Raw genomic sequence first — 19,924 nt, 5'->3', positions numbered from 1 at the left:
ATTATTAATCTCTTCCTTCGATTCACATTCATCCATAATTCAAACTCCTGGAGAATGTTCAAACATCCATGAAGACAGCGACAAATAGTCAGAGCTCATTTAATCTGGAAAATTATTTTTTTGATGGATCAAGAGAGAAATTCATATAACTCCTATTAGTAAATTCTTACTAATAAGAATTTAATATTAGAATTAAATATTCAATTCATATTACTCTTATAAATTCGTATAACTGTTATAACTCTTATTATATACACAGAGGTGCAGTAGTGAATGCTTATGCAGTTGAAAAGTAATCGATGAAACTTACCCAGCATTTTGAGCACCCTCTGCGACGACTGCTGCCTGCAAGTTGGTTTCCGGTTGTAATTATTGCTGAAAGATCCGGACGACTTTTTCAACAGCGCCGATTTTCTCAGTCTCAGTCCAATCAGTGCGTAGAGTACGGTGATTATGGTCATCGGAACAAGAAAAAATAGAATAGTAGACAGAGCAAACGAATGCTCCCAGAATATGGTCAGCAGGTAAAATGTGTCCTTTTTTGAGTAAGGCTTCAAAGCGCACATTGCTCCATCAGGCACCTCTTCATTCACTATTCCCACTTGAAGAGCCTGCAATCGAATAAAAAAAGTGATTGCATCATAATTGAGTTCAAAATGGATGAATATCATTATATTGAATTGATTGATTGTTGATTGCTTCACAGAGGGGGCTTTTTCTAGATAGATAGTGCTACAAAGTAATATTTATTGATTTGTATAATCAAGAGCTACACAACTCGTCATGATATTAGATTCAAGTTTGCTAGAGTGAACTGAAAATTCCACTCATTATTTTTTTCAAGGAAGATGTAATATTGAACAACTTGGAACGACTATTATTTTTCAATCGGATTCCTCTTGTGCTCCTTCAGTTTCCTCGTAACAAAGTTTAAAGTGAAATACTTCCGCAGTTATCAAAAAACTCACTCTCTCACGCAAGAATTATTTGCAACATCCCTCGAAATGACTAGTCTTGAACTATAGAAGCATCAAAAGTGTTTTTCTTATTCTTATAACTTGACAAGAAGTCAACGCCAAATTGTTTGACGAGTTGGAAATTTTCCAAGCTGTTAATAATTTTGTTATCCCCTGTTTTTCAAACAAAATACAATGCTACAGAAGATTCAAACAAGCGATCGGCTTGATCGTTGCTGGAAGTACTGAAGCGTCGTATTCCTGAATGGAAGAAATGGGAAAATATTGAATGGAATTGAATATATTTTTCGCAGTAGTTGAAATTGAAAAGCTCCTCCTACAATCACGGTTATAACTCATTCTGTTAGCAGAATTCAATTATTAAACAGACTACAAACAGACGAAGTATTCAATATAATATGCGCGACTGTTCACCCTGCTGCTAATCACTAAGAAACTGTGTTTGCCTCAATGAATTCTCTATCAACGCTTATTCTCCTCAACCTTGGGCGAGGGGTGAAGGCAACAAATATTATGCACCATCAAAGAGCGAATTCTGGGAAATCTCGAGAATTATAAGCGGAAAATTCTCGTTGGCTTCCTTCTCACTACTTGATAAAATAATTAAGTTCACCAAACAATTAATTATAAGAGAGGAATTCCTCCAAGAAAGTTTTTTCAAACAAGCCTCTGGTACTATAGTGAGGGGTGAGTTTTGTAAAACACTGTAGCAGTAGACTACGGCTTACCAAAAAAGTTGATTAGACTTGCCAAAATGTCAATGAGCAAGACTACGGCCATGATAAAAACTGGATCTACAAAAATCATAACATTTGAATGCAATACTGCTGTAGATCAAGGTGATTAACTGTTGGCACTACAATTTAATATCGCATTATATAGTGTATTTGAGGTTATTGACAAGAGATGCATTTTCATAAAATTTATCAGGTTGGTCCTTGTGCCGATGACATAGCCAGATTTGCCAGAAAAATGCTTCAATGAGAAGCAGAAGATCAGTCTTATAATCAACGAGAATGAAACAAAGTACATGAAAATATCAAGAAGTCTAGCACGAAGATTTCCATAGAGTCCAAGTATCGATAATAAGTTGATTGAGGAGGTGGGAAATTTCAGTTATCTGGGTGTCAAATTGTATTATACAAATAATATGATGAGTATCAGTAAAAAGCGGAGAATTTATAATAGAGTATATTACAGCAACATGAAGCTTCCAAAAGGCTTATTAGTAGAAGTGCCAAACTTAAAATAATATTGAAACCCTCAAAAGATCTGTAGTTACTGAGTCATGAACTTTGACTTTGGAAAACTATCACAACTTGAGTGTATATGAACGGAAGGTGTTTGGACAAATTTATGTTTAAAGAAGATTAGATTAGATTAGATTAGATTTCTTTATTTATGTATGTTAAAATATTTACATGCTTATACACTAATTTACATTAAATTACGATAATGCTAGTTATTCAACGAATTACACAAAGTATAAATAATTAGTCAATGAGAATAAATATAGAATGCAATATTAGAATAACGAAGACGGAGAGAGGAGGAGGAGAACTAATGATGAACTAGAAACATTAATAGTAAATTATTATAATAGGCAATAGTATATTACGCTTCATAAAAGGCAAATTTGTTATGATAAAAACCCATTGAAAACTATTTACATGTTTTTTGTATCATAGAACAATAATATAACATGTAATATAGAGGTAGCTAAAAATGGTACTCTATAATTGAATAACAATTCCAGATTCAAGATATCAAGATATCATCACAATAAAATGTAAATTGTTGGCGCTGAATGTTCAATAGAATGATTATGAACATCCAAATTAATTACAAAACTTTTCTGATTCACACCCCAATTATCTGAGCATTCTTACTATTCCAAAAATAAAACCACCCAAGGCTCACCAAACGCTATTTCACATTTACAAAGAAATTAGGTTTGAAGAACTAGGGTGAATACATCATTCCCACTATTCATTCATTCATCCGCCATTAATTATTCCCAGATATTTTGATCCATGAACTCGTTTTATGTAGCCTAGTGTCCTTATCCAACGTGAAGCGCCCACCAGACTCATTTTTTCCAGTGGAAAAGTTATAATTTAATCACAATAAGCGACAACTAAGAATAGTGCACAATGCCCAATCTCCACCTATTTTTTTTTCGTGGTTAGGTGAAATAGATAAAAGAAAGCTTAAAGTTATAACTGTTCAACAGTGGTGTCTGATATAATGATTTTTATTGAATATTGCAAAATTATATTAAAATTGGAAATTTTACTTCAACAAATTCAATTGTTGTAATTTTTCAATAAATTAGAGATATTTCTGACAACATCCCAGTATTCTCATTATGGTTATATATCACAACATCAGTATCTGAAGTATCTGAAGAGTTCGAATCTCGACCGGGGAAAAGTTTTTGACCACAGCACAATCACATAGATACGGCCACTCCGTCTATCGGAGGAGACGATAAACCGTCGGACCCGTCTACCTAAAAAGTAGTCGTCCTCTCTCATCATCCCTCTCAGTCATTACCCACGCACAAGCCTAAGAGCTTATGTAGACATCAACCTCATTATTATTATTAATATTGAGAAATTGAGCGGAATGTAAGTTACCTGTGGAACAGCAAAGGCCAGAGCAACACACCAAATGATGAGGATCAGCCTGATTGCCCTGGAGAGTCTGGACATGGTCTGAGCCAGGAATGGATGGCAGATGGCCAGATAGCGTTCGACGGTGAACGCGGTGATTGTGAGCACAGTCGCGTTGGCCGACGTCTCGGCAGCCAGGCCTCGAAGCACGCAGAACGCCTCTCCGAATATGTACGGATACCTGCCACAACATAACACACGTAAAACCCAATCAAAATGGAATATCCAGAAGGAATTGACAAAGCATACTTAATAGATGGATGGTTTTCAGGGTTTTGGAATAATCACATCAGAATAAATTAATAAAATCTCGAGTATAATCTATAGTAATACCATAGAGAAACAATAGCGTAAGTAGATATCCCATAGTATGGGTCGTTCATGTCGCAACTTTTACTGTTATCTCAAACCGATTACTGTAGATTATTGTCGAATTTTACTTTTTTTGGGGGGTGAGAGTGTATGAACGGCACAATATGAGAGACTACCAGTGTCACACAGCTTCACGGGAAAGAATTAGATGAACTATCGGCTTGAGATAACAGTAAGAGTTGCGACATAAACGCCCTATACCATGGGATATCTACTTATGCTACGGTATTGTTTCTCTATGGTTACTATGCATCGACTATAATTCATCGAGAGTCAACTTTCGTAATAGGTAGGTGCAAAAACGAGTTCCTGCTGAAGACGCTCAGCTATTTTCGAAAGCAGTATCGAATTTATTCAAAAAATTATGAATGACATTTATCTCCAAATTTTAACTAGCCAACTCTGTATTGTCTATGTCATTAAAAAAATATGAATGACATTTACCTCAAAATGTTAATTGGTCAACTCTTTATTGCCTATGAGATGTCCATGTTGACAAACTTGCAGTCATAACAAATTATTTTTGGAGGGCAACGATTAGTTTTTGTTTTCTCTACAGTATTTTATTTCAATCTTTTTTTGAGTTGGGTTTTCGTTGAGCATGTGTGTGTGTGCATGTGTATCTGTTTAGAAAAGTTGAGTCATTTTATTTACTTAGTATTGATAGAATTGTAGGTGTATTTTTATTTCTATTCTGTACACATTATAATGTAGTGTTAGTATTCAATAGGTCCTGGCAATGCATTGTCATTTGTGATGAAGAATCAAACAATCAATAACAGTATAGGAAAAAAAAGCTTGGAACATGACTTTCACAAGAGCTTCTAGCAAAGAGTTGAAACATGACTTTATTCACAAGAATTCCTTCTTGATAAAAATCATTGTTCGAGTTGAGAGATGGATTCTGAAGTTATTCGAAACCATACAAGAATAACAGTCAAGAAGCCGAAGTAAGTTTGTAGAGAATAATAAGAGATCTGAAATACACCACAAGCTAAGGCACACTTTAATGAGCTTCATCTAGGGTTCCAAATAAGTTTGAAAGCATCGGGCGTCTAACTCGACAAGTGAAATATTTCACTATAGTTTCGATTTCCAAGCTATTCCCTTCTTAGAAGCTACAAAGTTACTCTCCATGAAATTCAGTCAATAGTCATGGAAATGTAGCTTATAGTTCAAGCCACATTCACAAAGAGCAGTACTGCAAAGCCCTAGCACTACATCAGGATGATAATTATTATCATACAACATTTGGAACTTAGGATTTCTCTTGGAGTTTATCGGATTCAATTCTCTTTGAATGCTTGGTGTGTGTTCTATAATTCATTTATTCATTCCTATGTTCCAAAACTTGTTCCTAAGTTCTATTCAATTCATTCCTTTGTTCTATAATGTTGATATTAGGTACTAACCACAGTATATAGAAGAAGTAAATACCGTGGTACTAACTATAAGTGAAGTGTTTTAACAACACAAAAAGTTTTCAAACTCATTGACTAGAAAAGCATCACCAACGTATTATTGAGAAACTTGATTCGATGAAAGTTATTTTATAAGCATGATGGAGACAATGTAATAATACCTACTGCATGTATCTATTTTGTGACAAATTGATGATGAAGATAATACTACTCATATATGAGAAACGGTAGAGTGGAAGAAAGACAATGTAATACATTATGATCATTCAAAAGATCTGATCTCATGCGCAGGATTTGTCTGTTGTTTGAAATTGTCATCTGCTTCGTTTAAACACCAAAATAATTCCATGAATATTATTTGAATTCAAACTTCAATGGAGAATCCTCTTTTCAGATATTGGATGACATTCATCATTCCTGAAATACTAATTTGCAGCACGGGTTGACAGGATTTCGCGTCGTGTACAAAGAGAATAACAGGAATATAATCATCAGCAGCTAATATCTACATTACAGCTCCTGAGAGGACTGAATTTACAAGTCGGAATCATCTTCAAACTCAGTGATCTCATATTGGGAATCTATGAAAATTATAATTGAAGGCCAGTTTCGGAGAACGGAGATAAACGATCTCACTGATATTAAATTCCAAATTGAATTGGCTTTGATTCCACAAAACGCATTGATATGTTGCTGATTGCTGAAGAAAATAGAAGGTTATAATTGAAATTACCGCAGAGATATATCTGAGTTCCATTCTTCTAGGAAAATACAAGCTTCAACACATGGAATTACATGGAATTAATTTTCCAATAATTCTATAATATCACTGTTTATAGAAAGGAGTAAATCGTATTGTAATCAAGCTGATGAATGACACAAGACTGTCTGAAATCTCCAAATTAAAAAAGAATTAGAAAATAATAGTGGTTTAACCCAATTTAACATTTTCTTTGAGATTGAATCTTTCAAATTAATGTTTTAGACAATGGAAACAACAAACATTTTATAACTATATAATTTTTCAAAAATGCCGATCTAAAGAATTCTATTATTGAAATTTCTCATCATGCAATGTTTGGATGGAATTGTAAATAAACGTTAGGGATGAAGTAATTTTCAACTCTCCAATTCAAGCTTTCTTCAATCAAAACAAAGATTTGCTAAGAGAGAATTAAGAAATGCTTTTTCTTTCTCTTGCCAATAGAAAATTAGAGTCCTCGCAGTCATAACCTCGCTAGCCTTTTTTCAATTGCAGAAATTAGATAAGCGCCGAACTCCTTGTTTTCCAGCCGGAGAAGTGCTTCAAGCTTTTACTCCGTGAATTTGAAGCACTCCGCAAATCTCCTCCGCAAACTTGAAGCACTTCCCCACAAGCATACGAGTGATGAAACTTGAAATGACCCCCCTGTGGTTCTTTACTTTTCAATGTTAAATAAGTCATGGTAGGGAATTCATGGTGGGTAATTCGTCAACATCAATATCATCATCATCATCATCATCAACATCATCATTATAATCCTCCTAATTACAAATCGTACTGTTCATCATTCTCAGCAAAACTATTTTCCAATATATTGAAAAAAACTCCTCTTTAGCATTATTATGTAATGAAAACTTTGAAAACAAAAGCAGTTGAAACAAATCAATTCTATACTTCTCATATCTTTGCATTACAAAATTCATAATCTATATATAACATATGCTATATTGTGGGAGCATTCATAGCTCTAAATCTTGTGCTATTTTATTTTTCGTTGATTTTTGGTGTGTTCACTTCTAGTTCTCTTAAAGATATATCCTCTTTTGAAACTGACACAAAATATTCAATATGAATGAAGCGCTCAACATAAACATTGAAGAACCTTCAAGATAAAACTATTAATCCCTCATCAGTTGATTAAATATCCTGAATTGGTATTTTATTATGAACTCTTCATATATTAGTTCATTAACTCCATGTATATATATATATATATATATATATATATATATATATATATATATATATATATATATATATAATGTGACGTGGAGTTGTAGCACCATAAAATACTTTTGAAGTAAACAACTGAGCTTTAGTAGAATTGTAAAATGGAAAGAATAGATGATAGCCTAGTCAAGGTACTGCTCAAGCGAAATCAAATATTATTTATGATAAAGAGTAATCATATTATCTAAAGCGATAAGAGAACCATGCAAAATTGTAATCAAACAATAATAAGAATTCTTTGGCAGTAAATAAAATTATAAAGCGGCTTATTTATTATTGGCAGATTATAAAAAATAAAAGATTGCATGTACAATTTGAGGTTAGAATCCTTTATTTTGATTTAATACATCAATTGATCTAGGATCAATCGACAGTTTTTTGAATCAATACCTAACAAATCAGCTGATTGCTCAATCAACTATTACGAATTGAATTATATTTTTTACTCATAAAAGATATATATTACTAGCAAGAACCCGTGCTTCGCAAGGGTCTATTTTAAAACTTGACAAAATGAAAACTTGACGTAATGAATTATATAAATCTAAAGTGTAGGTCATATCTAAATTCACAAAGAGATCGATTCTTGTTGGCAAGATAGATGTTATTCAATGCATAAATCATTGTTATTTTACTAAAAGATAGGATAAAATGAATAGTTCTCTTTCAGGGGGAGTTTTGACAACCCACAAAACTCATTTTTCATTTGAAGAAATAATATCAAAAAGGTGCATAGGGCCTTACTTTTTTGTTCAGCTTGCCAAAATACCCCTCATTTCAATATTAAAATTTTCGACTGACTGTACAGTGAGTCAATCATTCTACAGTATCAAGGCTTGAATAATTTTGAAATTTTAATTAAATAAAAGTGGTAGAGAATAATTATCATGTAGATATCAACACCTTTATTTAAAGACATATTAACTGTATGCGTTTTCATATTGCCGATACAGCATTGATAAAACTGTAGACGTTTATTTAGCAGTCTCAAAAAACTTTTCTAGCTGAAAAATTAATAATACATGCTTATACATTGCATCAGGAAAACGAAGTTCAAAACTATGGTTTTCCTAAACATATGTTTTTGAGATAATTTCTTTGATGCAGCTGTTTCACATTCACCATGATAAATTATACAGAGTTTGTGAAAATAAAAATATTTATTGATTACCAAAACAATACTATTATTATATTAATGATAATAATTAATTATCAAAACAATACTTTTATTATATCAATAATTATAATATTATTAAACATATTTATCAATTATCAGAACAATATTATTGAGGTTGAGTGGAATCAGGTAGAAAGCAATAACAGAACAGATGTTCTTTTTTGGATTTCTATCATATTATTTGGTTATTTCCAATGATTACAACATATGTTGGAATATCACATGTCAATAAATAAATTATCTCATTTCCATATGGCACTCACCTTACCATGTTCATAACCTTACTTAATAGGATCCTTTTCCATCCTTTGAAACCCTTAGAGGCAAAATATCTCAAAATCCGTTCTTAGTGCGCGTCTAGCATGTTTGAAGAATATTTGTGCAAAGTTTCAAGTCTGTAGGACAATTAGTTTGAGCTGTAGTGTGATTTTACATCAAAATTTTCGAAAAATGCCCTCTCCTGGACCCCCCTGTGCTCCTAATCGAGATTTTTCTGCATAGATCTAATTTTTTTTCGTAGCTGAACAAAAAAGTTCCTCATGACTTTGCTGTGAAATGAGCGGTTCAAAAGTACAAAATTTTGGGGGGGCCCCCGCTCCCTCAGGGGGGCAAATTTCTGAAAATCCTTTCTTAGTGGATGTTTTCAGGCTACTATAAACAATCGTGCAAAATTTCAAGCTTTTAGGCTCAGTAGTTTGGGCTGTGGTGTGATTTCAGTCTGACGGGGCTTAGCCTTTTATAAGTATAGAGAAGAAGAAGATATACTAGGGAAGGTTTATGTAAATAGATAAGGACAACTATCATTGTTACACGAGTATTTATTGAAATCTAAAAAAGTATGAAAACCAAGAGTACACAAAACTCACATAAACAATTAAATGTATATCGTATTATAGCATTATATATCGAGATTTATTTATTGGAATACTCTCAGACTACTACCTAATTTATTTATTTAGAAACTTTTATTTATCTTTGTATAACAAAGTTGGGAAAACCCGGAATCTTAAGTAACCAATTACATCACGTCTTACTAAGATTAGAAAACCAATCGGAAGAAAGCTTATAAATTGTTAAAGGAAGAGTTGAAATTTTTCTGAAAATCACTCTCTCTGGCTTGTGATCTAGACCTGTAAGAAGCACATGGAGATTAGGGTTCTTTCTTCCTATTAATTTTTAAAAAGCATCAAGCCAATCCCCTTTTAAATGTCAAGTATATGTAATTACTGTTGATTATTTGTGAACTCAGTGTTGCTAAAGAGTTCTTAATTGTAATTTATTCCCGTAAATATATTTTTAATACTGATAGAAATTTATAAGAAATCTGGACCATACACGAGCCCAGCGGAGACGAAAAGGACCGGCCTAATTAATTATTGGAGATAATTAATTATTCTACAAGAACTACAAGAACATCATTACTGTGAGTGTATTAGTTTCTAATGAGCTCATTAGCAGGCCTTTATCAGTGAATTGGGGAATTGATCAAAGCGCTATATAAATTTATTCAAGTTTAAGAAATTCGCAACATGTTGAATACTATCATATAGTTTATAAGAACTTTTTTATGAATTTATTTGATTTATGTAGGAAGCTTATTTCCATGCACGGCACGAACTCATAAACCCTGAGATATTGAATTGTTACTTTCATTAATTATTATTTTGTTCATTGATCAAAGTATGTCCTGTTAAATCTACAGACCGAACAGTTTCTAAGTTGTAGAGTTCTGAACTGACTTGAAGTCCACGTATCAGTATTAAATATACATATATATTTTTACAGCTCACAATATTGTGAATGCTAATAAACCTTGTGATAATTATTCAAATATTAGAAAATTTATTTGTTTAAAGAAAATTATAGATATAAGGATACTTTATATATATATTATTTTATGGGAATATATTTTATGTTTTATGTCAGCATACAAAATCTTAGAAGTTTTTATTATTTCCTAATTCATCTCGTGATATACAGTTTGAGCTGTCTTGGTACCAAGCAATATTCTTCTGCAGCGTATAAAATCAGTGAATCCATTAATATTAATATTATTCAGAGCATTTATTACTTGTCATCCTTTGATGATAGTAATACTATTCAGCCAGAAAAATCTTACCGATAATTACATTAATAAGTCTACAGTATATCATATAAGGATCCAGAGAACTTCAAGAACTGGCGTTGCAAGTTCCAAGGAATTTCAAAAGGGTAAACTGGTGCATACCTGTATTCATGACAAGCGTTTTAAGGATCAACTAGAAAAACCATAGTTGATCTTCATCATTCTCGATTCTTGATAATCAGTCATCGACTATCATTTTGACTTCCTTATTGGTATTCTTCTATAACTCCACGGAAGCAGCGGTAAGAATTATTGATCACCAGTCATTGAACCCTGTGGTGATTCATTATATTTGGAATATTCATGCATCTACTACTGAGCTAGAGCAGCGGTCTGAACCCAGCATATTTGCGAGCCGGACGACCTTAATTTATTGCAAATTTATTTGCAAAATAGGGATTTTAGCAATCGCTCCAGTAAATATCAAAAATACCGCACCACATAAGAATGGTTGGCAGTATACCATTTTACAATAGTAATAGTTTTTCTTGAATCATCATCATGCAATCAAATACAATAATAATATTGTCTTTATTATACGAGGGTTGTTTCAAAGTCAGGGGCATTCTGTAATTCAAAGAGTTTTTTGAGTCCAAGCTCTTTACCCTTTCGGAACGAATTCTTCATATTATGCATGACCTATCCTGTACTTGGATTCCCCTGAGATAATGTACCAATGAATAGAAAGTAGATGTTTTCTGGGTTTTAAGAGGAGGAGGTCAGTGAATATTTCATCAGCATATTTCGGAACATATTTCCGAGGACCTACGAGATATGCCAGGAGTAAGGCTAGTGTTGGCCTACGTATATCAAAGATCAAAGCTCGAATATTCACCGATACAAGGTGAACAATTTCGATAATCGAATTCTCAAGACAGTATGCTCGGGTAAGCAAGTGAGATAGTATCCCAAGAGATATGATAGAAGACCAAGCAGTCGAAGATAAATATTCGAGTTCCCAAAAAATAGTACAAATAAAAATTAACATTTCTTCGAAAAATCTTTGAGATAAAATAGTAAAGTAAGTAGTAATAGTAGAATCAAATGATAATAATTCAAGTAAAAAATAATACAAAACAATTACTTCTATGACCCTCGGATGACTTGCATTATCTTGAGAGTAGGCTATTTGTGAGAGAAAATAGATAGGATTGTGCCCTAATTTATTTTCATGCACTCTGCAGGACCAAACTGGACATTGCAGGTATGAAGATGTGTTGTAATTAATTATCATAACGATTGGAATAGAATCATTATAATGAGAGATGTCAGCAGTCTCAAGTGTTATAGAGTTGTTGCATGAATTTGAATTCTATAATATTAAACGAGCAATTTCTGTTAATATGTTTATATATTTGTTTATATGACTGTATGTTAACGGATCTCGAAAACGGTTCTAACGATTTTCACGAAATTTGGAACTTAGTAGGTTTATTAGTTTTGTTATCAACAATAACAATAAAAGAATAATCGAAAAACACACACGTGTTTCGTGTGCTGCTGTAGTTGGTAGGGAACACTGGCGCACTCTGTGCAGCAGGATGATCGGCGAGGGGGTTGCAGGGAAGACTCTGTTGTTAATAACAACAAAAGTTAATGCGATAAAAGAGGCTATCAACTTTTGTTATTAGCATTTGTTGAAAACATAACACATTTCCTTTGATGTTCATCGATTCTTGATAGATAACATAAATCTTGTTAATAAGAAGGAATTTTCTGTTAAAACACGAGTTATTAACTTTTGTTAAGAGTAATTTTTGACGATTCAGTCAAGTTAATAACTTTTTTTAAAAAACTCGTGTTATTAACTCCGGAGTAAACCAGTGAGTATAGAATCCTATTATATTAAGCGAGCAATTTCTGCATTTTTATACCTGGTTATCTGGTTATTTATGTTCAACGGATCTCGAAAACGGCTCTAACGATTTTCACGAAATTTGGAAAATAGTAGGTTTATGATATAAAAATTCTATTGCACTAGGTCTCATCCCTGGGAAAACTCGCTGAACGACATTAAAAGGATAATTCATTCATGGAAAAACAGCTGAGACTTTCGTCGTCTGTGGATAATAAAAAAGTGCGTATGTGGAAAATTGAAATATCGCATCCCCGAAATTCATAAGCTCACTTATAGCCAGGTGTAAATTATAAACACGATCATTTTAGAGAATTTATCAATAAATAGAAGTAACGAGTGAAGCTCTATATACACAATATCGGGGCACCGAGCTTCGCTCGGTTTATTTATTGATAAATAGAACACAATTCTCTAAAATGATTGTGTTTATAATTTACAGCTGGCTATTAATCAGGTTACGAATTTCGGGGATGCGATATTTTGATTTTCCACAGACGCACTTTTTTACTATCCGCAGACTATAGTTTACAAGATGGGAAAATCGTATTCAATCATCGCCACGTGGGAGTTTTATGAAAGGGGTTTACACAAATTTCAAGTAATTACTCTCCTCTTTGACACACGATGACATTGAGTCACCTGATACACGTGCATGAGTAGACAAGGGATAATCGATTCTTCGTAATTGACCAATCAGAATCATGCATCGCCAGCATTTGATGAAAGTAAGAGGCAGGAGACGTCTCAGCTCTAACAAAAACAACCGATTTGGGGAGAGAGGAAATTTGGATAAGTTGTCAGGGGTAGTTGAACGCGCTTGTTACGAAAGCACTGAGAAAATAATGCCAACGAATTTAGAATCAATTTTTATATTATTATCTCGAACGTTGACCTCCATGAGCCTTGACATTGAGCATTGAACTTACTGAACAGTTCAGGGATCTGGAATACGTTTTTAAACTTAACTATCTAAAATATTGTGAAGGAGTGGATTGGCTTATACATGTACGGGATAGGAAATAAACGTTTGACGCACAATCAATTATGCACTAATAAACTGATTAAATAGCAATAGCGATTCTAAATTTACCAATCTATTTTCATGAATTGATTTGGTTTCTGCTGAGAATTTTCAACTCTGATGGTCACGTAATTTTGACAAAATGATAAATACTCACTTTTTCATGTTTCCTGGACATTTGGAAATTTTATTCTTCATTACAAAACTTCAACGATGCAAAGCACGGGTTACCTCTAGTAACTTCGCATTATAAGTTATTTTAATTGTTCTAAAAAGGTATTCATAAAGCTATTCTCCACTAAGTGACCCAACACCAACTCACACGAAATGGCAGGAATTTATAAAATTGAATGGAAGGAAATCATAATCTTTATTATTGACTGCACGCCTCCTTTAGCGCTATGCACTACATTATCACAACTGAGTAACGTAATGGAAAATATACACCTTTGGAGCTTTCGTGATAAGGAATGTTTGTTTATATTAGTGATTTCAATTCAGACCAATCTAGGAACATAAAGGAATCAAATTGAAAGCCTTGAAATTGATATTGAACATAGAGGAATCGAATTGAAAGCCTTGAAATTGATATTGAACATAGAGGAATCAAATTGGAAGCATTAAAATTGATATTGAACAAGGAGGAATCAAATTGAAAGCCTTACAAACAAATCTATTCTGATACTAAACGAATTCAAGAAGCTAACCACCTTAAAATACAAGTGAAAAGTTTTTTCACAATAACCTTGTGCGTTTTGTTAATTTTCATTCTTTTATTCAGGCCATAAAACTCGCCTAATAAAAATCCTTACCTAGTGGAAGGGAAAAGTATTTCCATCAATGAATGATTTCCAAAGACGGTGTATTCCCTTCACCGTCTCATGAGAGACCGTGGGAAATAGTCCTATTGTGACCATCAAAGTATTCAATAAATACTTCAAATTTCGCTATTAGAAACTGATACTAACCCTAATACATGCCTTCTGAACTTCCCCAACCTCCCCAGTTTGGCTTCAATATCAATTTTAAACCCCTAAAAAGGAGTTAGTGTAATTGTCGAGGGGGATTGAGTCACATAATGTTTTTCCTCGTGAGCTAACTTATTCACCACGTCCAAGATCCTGTCATTCACATAAATTTTCCCTGAAGAATTCAATGAAAATCCTGTGATGTGTGGAACCTCCTACTTATGTTAATGATATCCAAAAACGAGAAATTCCTAAAATATTTGCACATGTTTGAGGTCTCTTTGTTTGCTATGCAAATTTCCTTGTTAATTGCAGACCACCACCTTGGGAAATCATGCATGTGAGGCAAGGAAAACACTAACCGGAACAAACACTAATTGTAACCGGAGGCCAGTTACAGAGCTCGACCGACCGTCAGTGCGTACGTCAGTCGCGCTTGTCTTTTCCATAATTAGATTGATGAAATTCAGACATAGCCGGGCTGACAGGTCATTGACCTATACTATTTTCATGCTGCATTTCCACCACCTTTGAGGTACAAATGTTTTCATTCGGAGTAATAAATAGTACGAAATAGATACTAAAAATTTGTGTGTACTAAAAATTTGTGGGTAGCTTGAGTTCAAATAAATTCAAAGATAAATTCAGAGACCGTGTCTCTGGCCCGGCACATTAGAAAAATCAATTTCTCGGTTAGGGGTGACGTGCAAATTTCTTTTATTGGAAGTACTAAATAGTAAGAAATAGGTACCAAATATTGAAATAGTTAGTTTGTTGAAATTCGATCATAGCCGGGCCAGCGACATACACATTTTTCCATACAGATTTCCATACAGCCAGCCAAGAAGTAGACATTGACATCATTATCGTTGACTCCTCCACAATATCTCTGATTTCAATTCGAATAATCAATAAGAACTATGCATTATACGTCGCCCTATGCGACGAGCAATGTGAAGGACAGATGACATGTGAGTGCGCGTGGGTGTAAGCTCAATGCAAACATGGACGAAGTTTTTCATTAGAAAGTGGAAAATACAAAGTCAAGTCGGCAAACTTTTGCTTCCCATAAAAGCTTTTTCTGAAAGTGAAAAGGGTCATTGTGATAATTATGATAAAGTAAAATTAAGTATTGTCACCCATTATTTCAAATTTGATTCAACAGAACGTTGGAAATGTTTGCCATTAGTCTAATTATATTTGAAAATAAAACTGTTAGTTCAGTCAACAAAAGGTTATGGAGGGAAGACTTTTGAACAGGATACTTGGAGGGTGAACATATCAAAATTCTTCACACCTACACCGTGTGTTGTGCTTCAAACCACCCCCGTTTGAAGGATTTTTTTCCTCATATATCTAGACCTCTGAAATGCCTCTTACAGGTATTTATATACCATACGATCTTCAAGCTTACAGAATTTTCTCATTGTTTTCAAGGTTGCCATTTTTGAAAAAAACATTTTCGCCTCCAAATTTTTATATTTTTGCTTCCATTGCTTCCCAACGATTGATGAACAAGATCTGTTCCATTCATGATCTTATGGGGGATTAAATTTTCATGAATACAAAAGTAGTCTCTAACGGTCAAACAGGTCATGCACAGGATTCAAGTTCTTAATTTCTCTCGGAAACATTCATGATTTGCATGGTTCTTCATTCTAATTTTGACGAATTTTATAATTTTCACATTTAAACTATGACAGAAATAAATTACTAATCGATTCGGGAGCTCAGTAGTAGAAATTTAATTTCACTCTTTGGGTATCATTAAATAAAATTATATTCCTAGATTTTGGGTTCGAATATCCTGTGCTTGAATACATCCTCCACATTCTAGAACTAAACTTCATTTAGAATCAATCTAATTCTCAAATAAATATGTCCAACTATATGCATGAGCACATCTTATTTAAAGCTTTTCCAAGCTCATCAATTATCATGATAATCAATAACATACTATCAATTTTCATCGTCGTAAAATGTCTACATCACGTATCAAGATTAGAGACTCCCAACATCTAACTTATCATAGATATAGTTGATAAAATGTTATGTATTCAATTCATGGATTCTAGAATTATAACAAAAATATCAGTGAAAGTTGGCAGTTAATATGTATACGAATAATTGATAAGTGTGACAACTCACCTGGACCACACGTAGTATATTTCTTGAGGGAGTCCAGAGACGAGTTGCAAGAGATCAGAGACAGCTAAACTGAAGAGATAATAGTTGGTGGCGGTGTGCATATGTCTGTTGCGGGATATCACTACACATGTCACCACATTTCCAACGATGCCAGTCAGCAGTATGAGCGAGTAGAGAACTGTTAACGGTATCACAATGTAGAGAGGGTCTCGCTTCGGGATAAATTGGTTCGAGCCGATATAATCTGTCACATTTCTGTTGAGAAATTCAACTTGCTCCACCTCGCCCATAATATTTGATTCCACTAGAGCTCCTCCATAATCTTCATACTGGAAAAAAGGAAAAATATTTGTCAAGGAAAACGAAACGTAATATGTTTTGAATGGCATGCTTCTACATTTTATGATTTGAATTCTATTCTTCACAAATCCACAGCATGAGTTTTATTGAGTGCATAAGAACTCATGACAAACAGGTATAATACACAAAGAATATGTGATTTACAGGAAACTATACAGTGAGTCCTCCGGGCTGGAGAACTAGCTTATTCCAGGCATATTGTCGGCTTATTCATAGCTTTGTGAATTCAAATAAAAGATATATTAACAGAGAGTTACAATTTTTAATAACACTGACAATTTTGATGTGTATGGATTTGTTTTACTTAATTGAATTGGATACAAACTATGCAAATTTTGTATTTTGTTCACATATATCATTCATAATAATAATAATAGAGGCCCCAATAATAGTATATTTCCCCCCAAGCTCAAGGATGCACCCCTCCTGATATTGGAGAAAATCCAGCTGCTGCTCCTCCTTCAATTGGAAGCCCAACAAATGTCGTCAGTGGTCATTCTAAATACTGTTGACCCTTTTTGGGACACCCTAATATTTAATTTTGAGCCCACCCCAAAAATTTCAAGGACGCAGTCCAAACCCCTCCTCCTGTGGCCACCCCTGAAAAATACCTTTATCATACTAATGTAATGTCAGACTGTAATCTGCTTATAAGATATGTGATTTTCATGGATGTCAGCTACAATTTTTTCTCATGCACATCATCTTATAAGGGTTTCAAAAATAAATATAATTTGTACTGCATTTGGAAAACATGACAATCGTCCAGAAACAATGCTGATTCTTGAATTCAGGTGAAAAATCCAGTAAAATTACTTCCTGTCATAGATGCTGAAAAAGACTGTGAAAGAGTTGGTAAGTGGCTTTCTGCTATAATAGAAGCTTCAATGGAACCGCCAAGTTCTTCTCCCTCAACCATCTCCAACTTCCAATTACATGGGTCACCGTATACCATTCCAACGTAAGGAGATTCGCCTCACGAATTTAGCCATTTTATCAGCTTTGACGTTCTTTTCTCCTTCATAGAAGAAATTCAAGGACTAAATTGTCATTGACCGAGACTTTTATACGATGATTCAGTACTGTCAGACCCGCTTCCTATTTTAATAATGTGTCTTCTGCTTGTAAGGTTTCTTTTTAAACTTCAATGCAAGCTAAATTTTATGAACACAGTCGTTATCATTCCCAACTATCGCATGTTATATTATAATATTATATAATTTCTCCACAGTGATTTCATTTCATTCAATTGCCTATATTTTGGAATAGTGAAACATTTCAAGAGAATGAACTCACAATAACCATACATGTATCCATTCATTTAATGATGGAAACTGACTTTAAACCAAGGTAAACTAGTGGAGCAACAACACTTGATTTTTCTTATTACTCCCCTTGCCCTATTACCATTGGTAAGGAAAGTATTGCTTTCCAAAAAAAATTAAGGTACCCTAATTTCAAGTTTTCTATACGTTTCAAGGTACCCTGAGTCCAAAAACATGATTTTTGGGTGTTGGTCTGTGTGTGTGTGTGTGTGTGTGTGTGTGTATGTGTGTATGTCTGTGAACACGATAACTTCATTCCTAATTAACCGATTGACTTGGAATTTTAAACTTAAGGTCCTTATACCATGAGGATCCGACAATAAGAAATTCAATAAAATTCAATTCAAGATGGCGGGAAAAATGGGGATAATTACTAAAAAACCATGTTTTTCACGGTTTTCTCGAAAACGGCTCTAACGATTTTCTTCAAATTTATTCCATTGATAATTTATATCTATTTATGAGCCCTATCAACTGACATGAGTCTCATTTCTGAGAAAATTTCAGGAGCTTCGTAATATTATTGAGAAAAATGGCGGATAATCACTAAAAAACTATGTTTTTCACGATTTTCTCGAAAATGACTTGAACGATTTTTTTCAAATTCATACCCTGTATAGTTATTTATCGGCTCTATTAACTGGAATGAGTCTCTTTTTTGGGAAACTAATGGGGGGTCCACCCCATCCTTGAGAAATGGGCTTTGTAGCCTTCTTCTCGTGCATGAGGTAGGTAGGTAGAGCAGTTCATAAAAAGAACACATAGTCGAGATATTTCATCTGTAGAACAGCTGTTTTGACGACTTTTAAAAAATATCGAATTCACAATTTACACAATGAAAAAATCTGGTGTGGTACACTCACACAACTTTCCTTGCTCATATTCGAAACTACGATCAGACTTTTGTATATGTGTATATATAATTGTTTTCAGAGTACTTTTTCCTTTGTGTAAATTGTGAAATTCAATGATTTTTTTAGTCGTCATTTTTTTAAAGTCGTCAAAACAGCTGCTCTACAGATGAAATATCTCGATTATGTGTTCTTTTTATGAACTGCTCTACCTACCTACCTCATGCACGAGAAGGAGGTTACAAAGTCCATTTCTCAAGGATGGGGTGGACCCCCCATTAGTTTCCCAGAAAGGAGACTGATGCCAGTTAATAGAGCTGATAAATAACTAAACAGAGTATGAATTTGAAAAAAATCGGTCAAGTTATTTTGAAAAAATCGTGAAAAACATGGTTTTTTAGTAATTAACCGCCATTTTTCTCAAGAATATTACGGAGCTCCTGCAATTTTCCAAGGAAAAAACTCATGTCATTTGATAGGACTTATGAATAGCTACCCATGGCTTGAATTTGAAGAAAATCGTTAGAGCCGTTTTCGAGAAAACCGTGAAAAACCTGGTTTTTGGTCATTATCCGCCATTTTTCTCAAGAATATTACGGAGCTCATGGAATTTTCCCAGAAATGAGACTCATGCCAGTTGATAGTGCTTATGA

At 33.7% G+C, this 19,924-nt stretch overlaps 1 protein-coding gene across 1 annotated transcript in view; it reads right to left on the bottom strand.

The window, feature by feature from the left end:
* LOC111052157 (pyrokinin-1 receptor) overlaps nt 1-19,924 on the bottom strand; it is a 119,555-nt gene that overhangs the window by 49,211 nt on the left and 50,420 nt on the right. Inside the window, exons 4-6 of the mRNA XM_039432288.1 lie at nt 16,736-17,064; nt 3,617-3,833; nt 311-611 (exon numbers count right to left, since the gene is read on the bottom strand). Of these exons, the coding sequence (XP_039288222.1) occupies nt 311-611; nt 3,617-3,833; nt 16,736-17,064 (847 nt within the window). The remainder of the gene's footprint in view (nt 1-310; nt 612-3,616; nt 3,834-16,735; nt 17,065-19,924) is intronic.

This window comes from Nilaparvata lugens, chromosome 1 (assembly GCF_014356525.2).
Source record: "Nilaparvata lugens isolate BPH chromosome 1, ASM1435652v1, whole genome shotgun sequence".
In the NCBI taxonomy this organism is placed as follows: Eukaryota; Metazoa; Arthropoda; class Insecta; order Hemiptera; family Delphacidae; genus Nilaparvata; species Nilaparvata lugens.
This window is presented reverse-complemented; position numbering and strand designations above follow the sequence as displayed.